Raw genomic sequence first — 15,460 nt, forward strand, 5'->3', positions numbered from 1 at the left:
AGCTGTTACCGTGTTCTCCTGCTCACACCAATCCTGTATCAGGAGGAGATTGCAGTAACAGCTAGTTACCAATTACAATCCACGCTAAAACACACCGATTGCTGCCCCTCCCAATAAAGAGTACCTGTCACTAACCCATCCCAGTACCTGTGACCAGCCCATCAGGTACTCCAATGACAGGTACTCGGGTACTCTAATGGGCTGGTGATGGGTACTCGGGTACTCTAATGGGCTGGTGATGGGTACTCGGGTACTCGAGTACCCGACTCCAGCCCAGAGTGCCCGTCTCCAGCTCATCAGAATACCCAAGTACCTCTCTGCAGCCCATCAGAGTACCCAAATACATGTCATCAGCATCCCCAAGTACCTGTCACCAGCCCATCAGAGTACCCGAGTACCTGTCTCCTGCCCATCAGAGTACCCGAGTATCTGTCTCCTGCCCATCAGAGTACCCAAGTATCTGTCTCCTGCCCATCAGAGTACCAGAGTACCTGTCTCCTGCCCATCAGAGTACCCGAATACCAATCTGCAGCCCATTGTAGTACCAGAGAACCTCTCTGTAGCCCATCATAGTATCTATCTGCAGCCCAGAGTACCTGTCTCCAGCCCAGAGTACCTGTCTCTAGCCCAGAGTGCCCGTCTTCAGCCCAGAGTGCCCGTCTTCAGCCCAGAGTGCCCGAGTACCTATCTGCAGCCCATTGTGCAAGAGTACCTACCTGCAGCCCATCAGATTACCCGAGTACCTGTACATGTCGCCCATTAGAGTACCTAAGTAACTCTCTGAAGCCCATCAGAGTACTTTTCTGAAGCAGATCAGTGTAACTAAAGTACCTGTCTGCAGCCCATCAGAGAACCTGAGTACCTATCTGCAGCTCATCAAAGTACCTGAGTACCTATCTGCAGCCCATGTCTCATAGATGTGTTGGGGTGTTTGCTTTCTAAAATGGGGTCATTTTGTGGGTAATTCGATTGTCCAGGTGCTCCAGGACCTTCAAAAGTGTGATAGGTAGTTCGTAAATTATATGTAATTTATGCGCCTAGAGCACCTGACGGTGCTCCTTGCATGTTGGGCCTCTGTAGGTGGCCACGCTGTGAAAAAGTCTTACACATGTGGTATCGCCAGACTCAGGACGAGTAGCAGAATGTATTTTGGGGTGTAACTTTTGCTATGTACATGCTCTGTGTTAGAAATATCTAAAAAAAAAAAAAAATAAGTTTTCATTTGCTTTCCACATTTTCCAAAACTTGAGGAAAAGAAAATTACATGTTCAGAAGACTCATTATGCCTCATAGACCGGGCTGCTATCAGGGGGGTACAGGCAGTACACCTGTAAGGGGCCCGATCTTCTAAAGGGGCCCGGCCTGCACCCCCTACAGAATTTGAAAATTTCAGTACTGACCCGCTGTTATTCATTTCACCAGCAGCATGCCCCCCGTCGCGTGAGGCGGGGGGGGGGATGGTTTGCTGGTAAAAAGAGATGATCCACGATTCCTTTCACTAGATCGCACACTAACCCCCCGACCCCCCCCGGGCTCGCTCCACTTCATTTCCTGCTGAGGCGGAGCCTGCTGCTGCAAGGATAGTTACTAATCATCTAATTGGGCAGCACTCGGGCAGGGGGTGTGGTCAGCTGGTCAATGGGAGAAGTGGACCTCTCAGGTGCATGGAGTGGATATGAGATAGCAGCGTGGTCACCAACCACATATCACGCAGCTCATCCCGGGAGCCAAAAGGAGGAAGTGGGGAGCGCGGAGCGGTGTGCTGGGGAGTGATCAGAGGTGATTGGCCGCAAGAGCTCTCCCTGACATACCCCTCCAGTCATCAGCATGCAATTACAGGGCTCCCTTCTACCTCTTTTCTGCATGGATGCCCTGGATCCTCCCCCTGCAGTTGCTGGTGAGCGACTGTGTTTAGGCACATGTACTAAGTGGAATTTTATGTTACAGGTAGTGGCTGGATATCTTTGATATCTCACAATCAATGTCTCTCCCCCCAAGTAACTTTACACATGGGTCTGCTAATTATAAAATCTGTCCAGTCATTGCTTTGTGTCTGTTGTCTTCATGCTCCCATCTACTGTAATCTCCCTTCACTATGCTTGCTGCTATACTTATTAATCTATGTAAGCATTTTTCAGTCTTTTGGCCACTACAGAGTGCTGCACAAATATTCCATTAAGGATACAGAATCCCTAATATCAAGTATGGATGACATCACTGATTGCCTCATGTCTAGTGGAGGGACTGTGGCTCTTACAATTGTATAGAAAATTGGTAAAATTCAGCAATCTATGTCACTCTGGATATCAGCTTTTGCTACTATAACTTTCTGATAATTTATCACTTCTATCGCTGCTGCCTGGGCCCAAAAAATATTAATAAAATGACTACTGACACCGTTCACTGCTCTACTGACATGGGATAGAGGAGGGGGAGGAGAACATGGGATGGAGGAAGAGGGGAACATTGGAGGGATGAGGGGGACATGGAATAGAGGAGGACATGGGATAGGGAGATGGGACTGAAGGAGGAGTATATGGGATGGAGGAGATGGGACTGGAGGAGGAAGAGGACGTGGGATAGAGAAGGAGGAGGACATTGGATGCAGGAGATATGACTGGACGACGACGAGGACATGGGATGGAGGAGGAGTAGAACATGGGATGGAAGAGAAGGGACTGGAGGAGAATGGGGACATGGGATGGAGGAGATGGGACTGGACGAGGACATGGGATGGAGGAGGAGGAGGACATGGGATGGTGGAGATGGAACTGGAGGAGGACATGGGATGGTGGAGATGGAACTGGAGGAGGACAAGGACATGGCATAGAACTGGAGGACAAGGACATGGGATGGAGGAGGAGGACATAAGATGGGGAGATGGGACTGAAGGAGGAGGAGTATATGGGATGGAGGAGATGGGACTGGAGGAGGAAGAGGAGGCCAAGGGAAGGGGGAGATGGGACTGAAGTAAGAGGACATGGGAAGGAGGAGGATAACATGGGATGGGGTAGATGAGAATGTAAGGGGAGGACATGAGATAGGGAGATGGGACTGAAAGAGAAAAAGGACATGGGAAGAAGGAGGTGGAATCATTGGGATGGTCAGTGAGCAGATTCGGGGGAACAGTGGGCATGCCCTAGAGAAAGTTGGTGGTGCCACCCGGGGGGGGGGGGGGGGGGTCCAGGCCTAAAGCTGTGTAAGGGGCCCCAAAATTTCTGATGGCTGCCGTGCTTATAGAATATACATTGGGGTGTTCGAGTTCCAAAAAGGGGTCATTTTGTGGGTAATTCCATTGTCCTGGTGACCCAGGGCCTTCAAAAGTGAGATAGGTCATTAGAAAACTATAAAAAAAAAAAAAATTATAAATGACAAATCTTTCCCGTAGTTAGTAGACGCGATAACTTTTGCTCAAACCAATCAAAATACAGTTATTGCGATTTTTTTTTTACCAAAAATATGTAGCAGAAAAAAATTGGCCTAAAATGTTAAAAAAAAAAATTTAAATTTTTAAATGTTATTTTTTTTTTTTTGCGAATGTCATAGCAGAATGTGAAAAATACTGTTTTATTTTTCAAAATTGTCGCTCTTTTTTTGTTAATAGCGCAAAAAAAAAAAAAAATTGCACCGTTGATCAAATAACCCCAAAAGAAAGCTCTATTTGGGGGAAAAAAAGGAAGTCCATTTTATTTTGGTATAGCGTCGCACGACCGCGCAATTGCCAGTTGCGTAACGCAGTGCCGAATCGCAAAATAGGGCCTGGTCATTAAGGGGGCAAATCCTTCCAGTCTTAAAGTGGTTAAATACCCTGGACTGTCTACTTTCCAAAAATGGGTAATTTGGGGGGTATTTGTACTGTCCCTACATTTCAGGGCCTCAAGAAGTGATAGACCGTCGGTACATCAGCTGCAACCAATTTTCAATGATTGGCACCATAGCTTGTAGACTAATTTTCACACAGACTAAATAATATCCACTAATTTGGGTTATTTTTTATCAAAGATATGTAGCAGTATAAATTTTGACACAAAATTTATGAAAAAATTAACTTATTTTATATAAATTTTATAATGAAAACTTTTAGAAAAAAAAATATATTTTCTTAACTTTTCGCTCTTTTTGGACTTCTAATCGCAAAAAAAAAAAAAAACCCAGTTGTGATTAAATACTACCAAAAGAAAGCTCTATTTGTGTGAAAAAAAAAAAAAAAAAAAGAAGATAAAAATTTGATTGGGTACAGCTTTGCATGACTGAGTAATTATTCAAAGTGTGAGAGCGCTGAAAGCTGAAAACTCGTCTGGGCAGGAAGGGGGTGAAAGTGCCCTGTATGAAAGTGGTTAAACAGTCCTATCCTTTACAGCCAAGGAAGCTGCTTCTGTTTGATCTACAACTGCCATATTGCTGCACATGTGATCCGTTATGACACCAGACATTTGATGGTCTGACAGTTTGGTTGAGGACACAAGCAAAAAAGGGACAGTTTGCAATCCTGGCATTCCAGGAATGTAACTTTTTTGAAACCGCAAATCGATAGGGTCTAATTCAGCTTTTTGATTTACTGCTGTTCAGGTGCTCTGGGCTTCAACAAAATGGCAGCCTCCAGCAAGAAGAAACAGGAACGATGCTGGAGGCAATTTACTGTACACACTAATTTTAGTAGCATAATTATTAATGTGGAATATACGTATGTTCCTTATTTTTTTTCCATCAAATTATAGATAAGGTTCCGCTTTAGGTTAAAGAAAGAAAAAACAGCATTCTGAAAAAAGTTTAATTTTTTTTTTTTGAGTCTAAAGCTGCAAAATTTTAATGCACAAAACTGCTGGTCTTCTTGCTAGACACCAAGTATAGGTGTTGTGTCTTTCCCCATGTTACCTTAAAAGTACTAGGAATTAGTGGAAAACAGGTTGAACCTCTGCCTACCCCACAGCACTGCTTCAACAGGACTGAAGTTTGAAGGGGAATAAACTCTTGGTTCTAGAAGCAGAGCTTTTCTGGTCATTTGTTAAAGGATAAGTTGACATTTGGGAACATGTAACATGTTTCCACTGCTGCAGCCTCTCCTCGACCCGCCGCCTCCAGTGATCGTGAGCTGGGGATCTCTCGGAACTCTGTCACAATTTAAAAAAAAAAATAAAAAAGGCGCACCTGGCCACGAAATTCATTCACAGGAGGGGGGGCCCTGGTGGTTCATTGAGAGCTACAAGTCAACAGCCGAAAAGGCTCTCAGTATTTGTAGTTTTCAATGAACTACCAGGGTGATGTTGAGCGCTCTACGTAGTGCATTGGTGCTTCCTATCAGTGTGCAACTGCCTGCCTGTATGAGGAGACAGCTTACACTGAGAGTCTGCAGGAGTCCTGCATTGAACCCATGATATGCGGATTACGAGGGCAATGCTTTACAGGCTCCTAGTAAAAACAATAAAATAAAATAAAAAAATAAATAATAAATGCTCTTTTTTTTTACCAGCAAAAATGTGCATTTACTACTTTAAGCATGCTGATAGGGAAGTGTGGTTACACAAGTTCTAAGAGTTTTGAAGTTTTCCATATATAGAATGACTGCTAAGATCATGAAAACAGAGTAATTTAGCGATGAGCTATAAGTGACGATCTACTGTGAAATTCCAATGTAAAGTCCAATAATGATAATAAAACCTAAATAATAACTGAAAGAAAGAAAAGAGACATTTGTCATTCGATGTGGTATACTTATGGCCTTCCTAAGCCTAAGGCTCCTTTCACACTGTCCGTCTGTTGGACAGAGTCAGTTTTTTTCAGCGGGGGATCGATCCGCCGATTCCCCGCTAAGAAGGAGGATGACAGCTGTGTCTCCGCGCTGTGTGCGGAGACACAGCTGTCAGTTCCCCATGCATCTCTATGGGGGAAATCGGATGGGAACGGTAGGGTTTCCATCCGTCCAGATTTGACGGATCGGATCAGATCAGATGTCAGCAGACATATCTCCGCTGACATCCGATGCCCCGTAGGAATGCATGGGGGGGGGACCCCGTTCAGATCCACCCAAAAAACTGACAGGCGGATCTGAACGGTCGGTCCGCCTGTGTGAAAGGGGCCTTAGTCTGACATTTTTGGGATCTCCTGGAAAAATCTTCTGAGACACAGACACTAAGATGTTGAAGATTCTCACTGAATGGCAACACATGGACTCTTACTTACCGTAATTTTAGTTTATATTTAGGTTTTAGTCTCATTATTGGACTTTACATTGGAATTTCACAGTAGATCGTCACTTATGGTGCGGATTTGAATCAATCTGTTGTTTTCTAGTATTTTTTAAAGTGTTTGGTACACTTAGATTCTGGCGGCAGCACAGTTTATATGTTTATATTTGCACATTTAGGAATTATAAAAAGGTAAACAGGGGTATTTCAGTTTTTTTTAATCTGCCAAGGACATGATGAAACCACCATAAAACACATTTTTTCTCTATTCTCTAAAACAGTACAGGGTTTATTCTATGTGGTTGGTGTATGCAAATAATTCTAAGCAAGGTTTCATAATTAGGCTATTTAGAACATCCAGAATCTTAAGGACTGAATGTGTGCTGGTATGGGAAATACCCAAACAAAAACTAAATATATATGTTTTTTCTGCATACATTTTTGATATGATTCAGTAAAAGTTTAAGCCAGAATAAAAGCTATGACAAAAAAAGCTTAGAATCAACTTAAAGAGGAGTTCCACCCAAAAGTGGAAATTCCGCTGATCTGCTTCCCCTCCTCCCCTCCAGTGACATATTTGGCACCTTTCAGGGGGAGGTACCCTTCCCCACTTCTGGGAGACAACACCACTGGGCCGCCATTTGAAAGTTGGCCCCCCCGTCCTCCACTGCTGGGCATGCACAGTAGGGAACTGGCTGTGAAGCCGAAAGGCTTAACTGCCGGTTTCTTTTATGACAACTGGCGGCGGCAGCAGTACCTTACAGCGGATTCGAAAATCGGCTGGGGTGCCGACATCGTGGGCTCCCTGGACAGGTAAGGGTCTATATATTAAAAGTCAGCCGCTAACTTAATTTTTTTTCCCCGCGTTAAGAGGAACTACAATTGCTTTTCAAATTTTTTTTTTTTTTTTTAAAAAAAAGGTACAAACTGATTTTATATATTTTTAAACACTGGGTACTTTTATAATCATGTATTTGCAGAACATCCCTACCACACTGCTGGTACACTGGAGGTCACATTACTGTATACCAACATCCGAACTTTAAGACTGGCTGGCAGGCAATGGGTTAAATTTAAAATTATATTTTAACTTTTAAGTGGTGCTTAAAACTCCCCCAAATAACTGCATTGAAGTCGCTCTTATCCATCTGACCAGCTATACTATGCCCTGCAAAACCCAATCTTCTCAAGTTCATTTCAATGTAATAATCTGCACTTTTCATATTAAAAGGGATCGACTGATATTGCCATTTTCAGATTACCCTTCAGGCCGATATACAGAATATCAACACCTGCTATTTAAAATTTTGAAAAATCAACACAATTGTCGACACAAATCTGGTACTGAACATGTTCATGTTTAATTTTTAACATTAAAAAGGACTCGTTCTTCACACCTTACCTGCATGAAAACCGCACAGCTTTGACTTGCAAAGCCATCAGTTTCACACAGTTTTCATGCACATTGACATGACATCAGTTTTCCAATGCATGCAAGTTATGTGCCCTATCGTCACTCCGATGTAATTTTTTTTTCCTATGCAGAAAACTGCATACACGACATGGAGACAACGACAACACATTGCACATTCCTGCACAGAAAAAAAAATCTGCACATAGTGGTGTGAACAGGGCACATTGAGTAAGGGGAACCATTGTGTTTTTTTTGTGCACTTACAGAACGTGTGCAGCAAAACTGAGGTCTATGTCTATACCATGGTGTGACTGAAAGAACGAGGCCTAAAACAAGACAATTGTGAAAAATTAAGTGCTTGAAAAACAACAACTAAAGGCTTCCCAAAACATATAAAAATGGCATAAACTGCTGTAGTAGTGCACTCACTGTAATGATTACATTTAAATCACTACTGCAGTGCAAAAGCTAGACAGTGGAAACTACACTAACTTAATACTCCCAGTTAAGTAGAACAATATTCTAATGCAGAAAGCATAACATTTCAGCATGTTCACCTGTTAAACGGCTTCTGTTTTTTTCATGTATCGCTGCTACTTCACTACACACTCGCTCAGTACAGAGGGAAGAGGAGTAGAGAGGTACAGTGGGTACGGAAAGTATTCAGACCCCCTTAAATTTTTCACTCTTTGTTATATTGCAGCCATTTGCTAAAATCATTTAAGTTCATTCTTCTTCCTCATGAATGTACACATAGCACCCCATACTGACAGAAAAACACAGAATTGTTGACATTGTTGCAGATTTATTAAAAAAGAAAAACTGAAATATCACACGGTCCTAAGTATTCAGACCCTTTGCTCAGTATTTAGTAGAAGCCCCCTTTTGATCTAATACAGCCAGGAGTCTTTTTGGGAAAGATGCAACAAGTCTTTCACACCTGGATTTGGGGATCCTCTGCCATTCCTCCTTGCAGATCCTCTCCAGTTCTGTCAGGTTGGATGGTAAACGTTGGTGGACAGCCATTTTTAGGTCTCTCCAGAGATGCTCAATTGGGTTTAAGTCAGGGCTCTGGCTGGGCCAATCAAGAACAGTCACGGAGTTGTTGTGAAGCCACTCCTTCGTTATTTTAGCTGTGTGCTTAGGGTCATTGTCTTGTTGGAAGGTAAACCTTCGGCCCAGTCTGAGGTCCAGAGCACTCTGGAGAAGGTTTTTGTCCAGGATATCCCTGTACTTGGCCGCATTCATCTTTCCCTCGATTGCAACCAGTCGTCCTGTCCCTGCAGCTGAAAAACACCCCCACAGCATGATGCTGCCACCACCATGCTTCACTGTTGGGACTGTATTGGACAGGTGATGAGCAGTGCCTGGTTTTCTCATTTGCTCTGACATGCATTGTGATCTGGAAGGTCTTGTATAGACAGGTGTGTGGCTTTCCTAATCAAGTCCAGAGTTCCGGAGTGACGAGCACGGAACGTCCCTGAGGGACCTGACTTCTCCTGAAGAATCCTGAGTTTGTCATCCGGTAGGAAGACCTTCGCCTGGACCGAGTCCAGAATCATTCCCAGGTAGGGAAGACGAATCAACGGACACAGCGTCAACTATGGAAAATCAATCGCCCAATCAAACTCCTGAGAGTCAGCATCGTGAAGGACAGGTCCTCCTCCAGACCCTGGCTGGTCACAGACCGAACCAGAATAACTTCCAGATACCCCAGGACAGAGATGCCCTGGGCTCTCAACAAAGCCAGAAACCGGTGCAAGCACCTTGGCGAAAAAACCCGTGGAGCCGAAGCGAGACCAAAAGGTAACGCCACGAATTGGCAATGATCCTCCGCAATGGCAAATCGAAGTCACCTCTGGTGACCCTCGAAAAACGGGATGTGAAGGCACGCATCCTTCAAGTCGATGGAAGCCATGAATTCCCCCGGAACCAGGGCAGCCTCCACCGACCGTAGGGATTCCATGCGGAACTTGCGAACCCGCACAAGCGGTTCAGAGCCTGTAAGTCCGGAATTGGACGTACCCTGCCCTTCTCCTTGGGCACAGTGAACAGATTGGAAGAGAACCCCCGAAATCTGTCCCGATGAGGCCCCCGGAACCACCTGAGGGAAAAAATCTGCTCTCCGGCCGGGAGAGAAAACTCGATCTTGTAACCAGAACGAACGATTTCCTGAACCCACCTGTCCCGAACACGGGCCAACCAGGGTTGAAGAAAAAACGAGCAAGCGTCCCCCCACCCCAGAACTGGGTGAGGGTGCCCCTTCAGGCCGCATTGTTATGGGCAGCGGATCCGGACTGGCCGGACTTATGCTTACCTGACCACGGCTTCTTTTGGGAGCCTTGGCCTATGAATGGTTTGCCCCTATAGGGCGACCGAAAGGCACGAAAGGACCCCTGAGAGGGCCGAAAAAAAAAGCATGCTTCATACCATGAGCAGCCTTAGCCTGGTGAGATTGGGGCAGGAGCGTGCTCTCACCACCCGTGACCCCCTTTATCAGTGCATCCAAGGATTCGCCAAAAAGGCGAGAGCCATCATAGGGCAGATTGGCTAAGGTCTTGCGCGAAGATTGGTCCACAGACCAACACTTCAACCAAACCAGGCGGCGAGACAATACCGCCACACTGTGTACACGTGCAGCCAACGGTACTATATCCAGGTCCGCATCACACAAATACATGACACCCTGATGGATTTGATCCACCAAATCCAATGTCGCCGGTGAGGCTGAATCAGCCACCAGGAAGGGCCTGAGTACATGCGTCCAATTCGCAACAGCCTGGGCTGCCATAAGCGAAGCAAATAGAGCCTTTAGCATAGAACCCGTAATAGAGTAAGAATGACGGGCAAGAGACTCCAGCCTCCTGCCCGTAGCATCCCGGAACACCGGGGTATCCTCTGCAGGAATCGCAGTGGACCTATACAAAACCGCCACCGCGTGATCCACCTGAGGTGGCACACACCGCGCTCATCAGAAGCGGGCGTGACAGGACAACGCAGCTTGAACCTACTTGGTACAGCAAAAGGCTTGCGTATATTGCACCATTGTTTCTTAACAGTGCGCTGAAAATCATCAGTGCAGGGAAAGACCTGCGATGTCTTGCGTCTTTCTGCGTCCCATAAGCTGCCAGGGCAGCAGGAGGACATGGTTCAACCCGTAAACGCAGTGTTTGCTTGATAGAAGCAACCAATTCATCCATGAGTGCAAGCTCTTCAGGCGAGCCAGGGGGAGAATTATCCACCCCTTCTACCTCAGACTCCACCCCGGACCCCACAAGACCCAGGGAGGAACGGGACCCCGATAAGGAGACCCCAGCTATAGCAGCCCCATCACCAGCACCCTCTGATCAGAGGAGATTGAAAACTCTGGTTTGTTGTGTGGATTGAGCAGCCACAAGCATTAGCACCCGAGCAGCAAGATTAGACACAACCGCAGCCAAATCCCCCCTTGGGGGGGAAAACAGCCCTTGGTCACCCACCAAGTGGTAGGAAATCCGCTTCCCTGAGAATCCATTGCCCCAATGATAAGCCGGAAAGTAAACTGTTAACTGCCCCTTAAACAAGCGTGGCGAGCGCTGCCCACCGCACACACACACTGGCACAATTTTTACCCCCACCGGGAGAAAAAGGCTCAACACAGGCAAGGATAAAGGGATAGGGAGGTAAAAACCTGTAGAGACCATCGCTGCTGCTGCCTCGATCGGTGCACCCAGGGAGAGGAAGCGATGCAACACAGGGCGCTCCATGAAAGCCTATGGAAGGCTACAAGAAAATGGCCGCCCGCAGTGATACCATGCGGCCGGAGCGAGCGCTGCCAAAATGGCGCCGTTTGGCACCGAAACCGCCGCTCCTCCACCTCAGCGAGGTGGACTAAACACAGCATAGCATGTAAAAACATGGCGGACCGCTGAAAGTGCCCCAAACATGATAATAATCATGCCCCACAGCACACAGCCGTTCACACATACACAAACTGACACAGACAGTGCAGCACAGCAACCCCTCCTTGCAGCCCACAGCATGCAGCCAGAGAGACAGGGATTTCAATAGTGTGAAACACAGGCAGGGTAACAGTCCCAGACTGACACCCCCCCCCAACAGACAGGTCCCCACATAGATACACTTACCTCCTAATGGCGTGGGGAACCCGCACAGGCGAACAAGCCGCTGCGCATGAGGCAGGGAGAGTCGCATCCAGGACGCAAAAAATCGGGGTTAAGAAACCGCACAGCGTCCAGTGAGGTAGCCACCTCACCAATCATCCCTGCACCGAACAGGGATGGGTCGTTCACTGTGCCAGGAGCGTTACCTGGCTGAACGCTCGATGGCAGGCTGGGAAGCCACTGACCCACAACCTGCGACCAGGGGGATCAGCCCGAGACCCAGCCCGCATGAATCCTCTTCATCAGAAGAACTAACTAATGCTGACAAAAAGAACGGCTAAGTAAAGAGAGAGAAAAAACTCAAACAAAAATCAAAAAAGAAGATAAAGGCTGAGACAAAATGCCCCAGCATAGAGAGATCCAGCTACTCCTGACAAGCTAGACATTGAAACTGAAGCAGGAAACAGGAAGCAGGAGGGTATAGACTGAGGGGACCACCCCCTGGGGTGGGGATATGTTAAAAGCTTTAATATTGACATATTCTGTTGCCTAGCTACTCCTACGGAGAAAAGTCTAATACCCCATTGTGACGAATATGAAGATGGCGGCGACTGTCGGAGGACGTAAGAGAAAGCATGATTCTTGTATCAAGGATCCAAAAGACATGCCAGCACAACATTTTTATTCTCTTCATGCTTCTCAAAACGTTTGGCAAGGCTGTTTCTCATGACCTGTCTGCATGTTTTAAATGCCACGTGTGTTGGGTCCTTCATTCTCTTGAAGAAGCATCTTCAGGACTCTCACACATAGGATGATAGATGAGTCATAATGACTTGCCTCTAGTAACACTTCCTCAATGAGGAGGAGGGTCTCAATAACATTTACAATGTCCCACTGATCAGCAGTAGGACAAGAACATCCTCCATATTCACCAAAATAGATAGTAAGAGCTCACTTCTGTTCCAGCATTCTTTGCAGCATGTGAAGTGTTGAGTTCCATAGTGTTGGAACAGCCTGAATTTGGTTGTTTTTGGATAAGCCAAAGGTCTTCCTGAATGCACCTCAGTCGCTGCTTGCCAAGAATTGAATGGTGGAAATGGCCTGCGCACCTCTTCAGCATGCCAATTAGATCAATCAAAGCTCTCTTGGTTGACAGACCATCATTTACCACAAGTTGCAGGGTGTGTGCCATGCAACTGAGGTCTGACACTGAAGCCTCATTCCTTTCACCATGTTTGCTCCGCTGTCTCGAAGATGATCACACGGTCTTTGTTTATTCCCCAGTCTTCAAGCATGCCTAGAAACATTTCTCTAATATACTCCCCAGTGTTGGATCCTTGCATCACTTTTGCATTTAAACACCAATTGGCTTTTTGTTCATCTGCTGTCAATGCAGTGGTATGTAAGACTCAGTGACTGTTTGTCCTGACCAGCAGTCAGTCGTGAATGAGAGGGAGTTGCCAGCATTCTCTGGTTACAACATAGTCTTTACTTTCTCAACTACCTTTTGGTGAATCTTTCCCAGCATTTCGGTTCTATAATACTTTTCACTCTTCAATGTGTCCCTTTATTTTTCACTTTGTGATCCAGTTTGTTTTTTCTGTGCTGTATTATATAGTAATTCAACATAATGAACTCTTAGATGGGCCCAAAGATTTGACGTATTTGTTTTGTGCAGTTTCGGATTCCATGCTCACATTGTTTGTGCATGTGTATTGTACACTGCTGCTTTTCCTGGGGATGGTTGAGATGAGAAATAGTCCCAGACCACACAAACTTTTTCTGTCTGCATTCATCTCCATCGCAATTTTAAAGAGAGTTTACTTGCTGCAGGCGGCTGTCTGGCATCCTGCTGCGGGCAGCTGGCACCCTGCTGCTGCAGGTGGCTGGCACAGGGGCTGTGGCTGAGTGGCTGGCTGGCAGGCTTGTTCTCCATGGCGTGCACCGTTCGAGACGAGGGGGGCCTAAGAAGCCAGAACGTGCTACCATGCATCGCTGCACCAGATTTTGCACCCTCCAGTTTTAGTAAATCAACCCCTAAATGTAATTCAGCATAGATAACTGAATACCAGTAAGAGTTTCCAAGAAACCGTTGTGTGGTGAGTTGTATAAAACAAGTGCTTATGTGTGAGTTGACTCTAACACATGCATTTATTATGGATTTGTATGAACTGTATTAATGCACTCTCTGTTCCAGTTCATAGATTCAGTTAAACACTTATCAAGCTTTCCTGTTTTTACTTGACTATATTTAGCTTTTATTTAACAGAGATGTAAGTGTTATGAAGACTTTAACGCGGTTTTCCAAAGAAAGTGTGGAAATGAATGTGCCTTATGGATACATACAGTATACACACACACAAAACAGTATATTGTTAGAGAGATTCTGGGTATTAACAGCAACTTTCACTGTTGCCAGTTTTTTCTGCACTGGTTGCCCTTTTTCTATGCGTTTCAGTAATCCACTGTTTTCCAAACCTCTCCTCAAAATCTAAGAATAGTGCAAGTTCTGGGGGTTAGAAAAAACAGTGGTAGATAACCATAAGGCATAAAATGAAGGTGGAACTTTAGGACAAGGGAGAAACCTAAATAAAACAGACATCTGCCTGTCCTTGAAGCTGTTAAAAGGCTAAATTAGCATTAAAAAAAAAAACAAAAACAAACACAAAAAACAGGTTATACCTGCTATGGCCAAAGGATCTTCCCTAGTCCCAGCTTGCTATGGGGGCACGGATGTGTGCTTGCTTCTGAGCCCCACTCTATGCGTCCATAAGAGAAGGAGCCCAACTTGGCCCCACCCTCTCCTCATTTGCTCATGGGCTGCGATTGACAGCAGTGGGAGTCAATGAATTCTGCTGCTGTGTCTCAGCTAAAGAGAGAGAGACCCAGGACAGCCGAGGCTCCATTGCTCATCGCTGGTTCGAGAGGGGGCAGCAGCACACAGGCAAAAACCTTCAGCCTTTACTCCAAATTCTTATGTCTGAGGTAAATTGAAGGATCAATAACTTTCTTAGGGGTAAGTGCTTTGTCATTTTACTGGGCCATTGACCGCTATCAGTTTTCAGATGACTAAAAAGCTAACAATTTACAAAAACTCTGTTCCTAAAGTCACTACAACAAAGGATCACCACAAGATACTGTCAGCACATTAACTTTGAATTTTACCTTCTCTCTTACCTCTTTAAGTCAACAGTTGTTACATTGAACACCACTCCCTTCAGCCACAAGATCATAAAAAGTCTCTGGGAGAATGGGCAGTTTCCAATGCTCTCCCCATCACTGCCAGCCTAGAAAGAAAGAAATTCACTGTGTCATTGCAGTATGCAAACCGAATTAATAAAGTCACTGCACACAGAAAGACAAAAGATAATGCTTCAGTACAAGGAGATTTGTGTTTTCTCATGGATTACATAACTGAATACTCTTGTGCCATCCACATACTTGCTTTATCATTTAAAAAGGATCTCAGGGAACTAATCCCACACTAATTTCTGTACTGGTTTAAAAACTCACAATCTAAAAGCACAACCTTTTACTTACCTAAATTTGCAGTGACATAACACACTGGGCACGAGTCATCTCTTTTCTGGACTGCAAAGTGGAAGGGATCCTTTTTTCAAGTGCCCACGTCACTATCTAGCAGCAAGAGGGTCGCTGGTTCGAATCCCAACCATGACACTACCTGCCTGGAGTTTGCATGTTCTCTCTGTGCCTGCGTGGGTTTCCTCCGGGTACTCCTGTTTCCTCCCACACTCCAA

General features: G+C 45.5%; 1 protein-coding gene across 1 annotated transcript in view; it reads right to left on the reverse strand.

Moving 5' to 3' along the window:
- Window positions 1–15,460, reverse strand: part of CLIC4 (chloride intracellular channel 4) — a 123,918-nt gene that overhangs the window by 35,566 nt on the left and 72,892 nt on the right. Inside the window, exon 2 of the mRNA XM_082245758.1 lies at window positions 14,880–14,989. Within this exon, the coding sequence (XP_082101884.1) occupies window positions 14,880–14,989 (110 nt within the window). The remainder of the gene's footprint in view (window positions 1–14,879; window positions 14,990–15,460) is intronic.

This window comes from Pelophylax lessonae (assembly GCF_965119305.1).
Source record: "Pelophylax lessonae genome assembly, chromosome: 2".
Taxonomy (NCBI): Eukaryota; Metazoa; Chordata; class Amphibia; order Anura; family Ranidae; genus Pelophylax; species Pelophylax lessonae.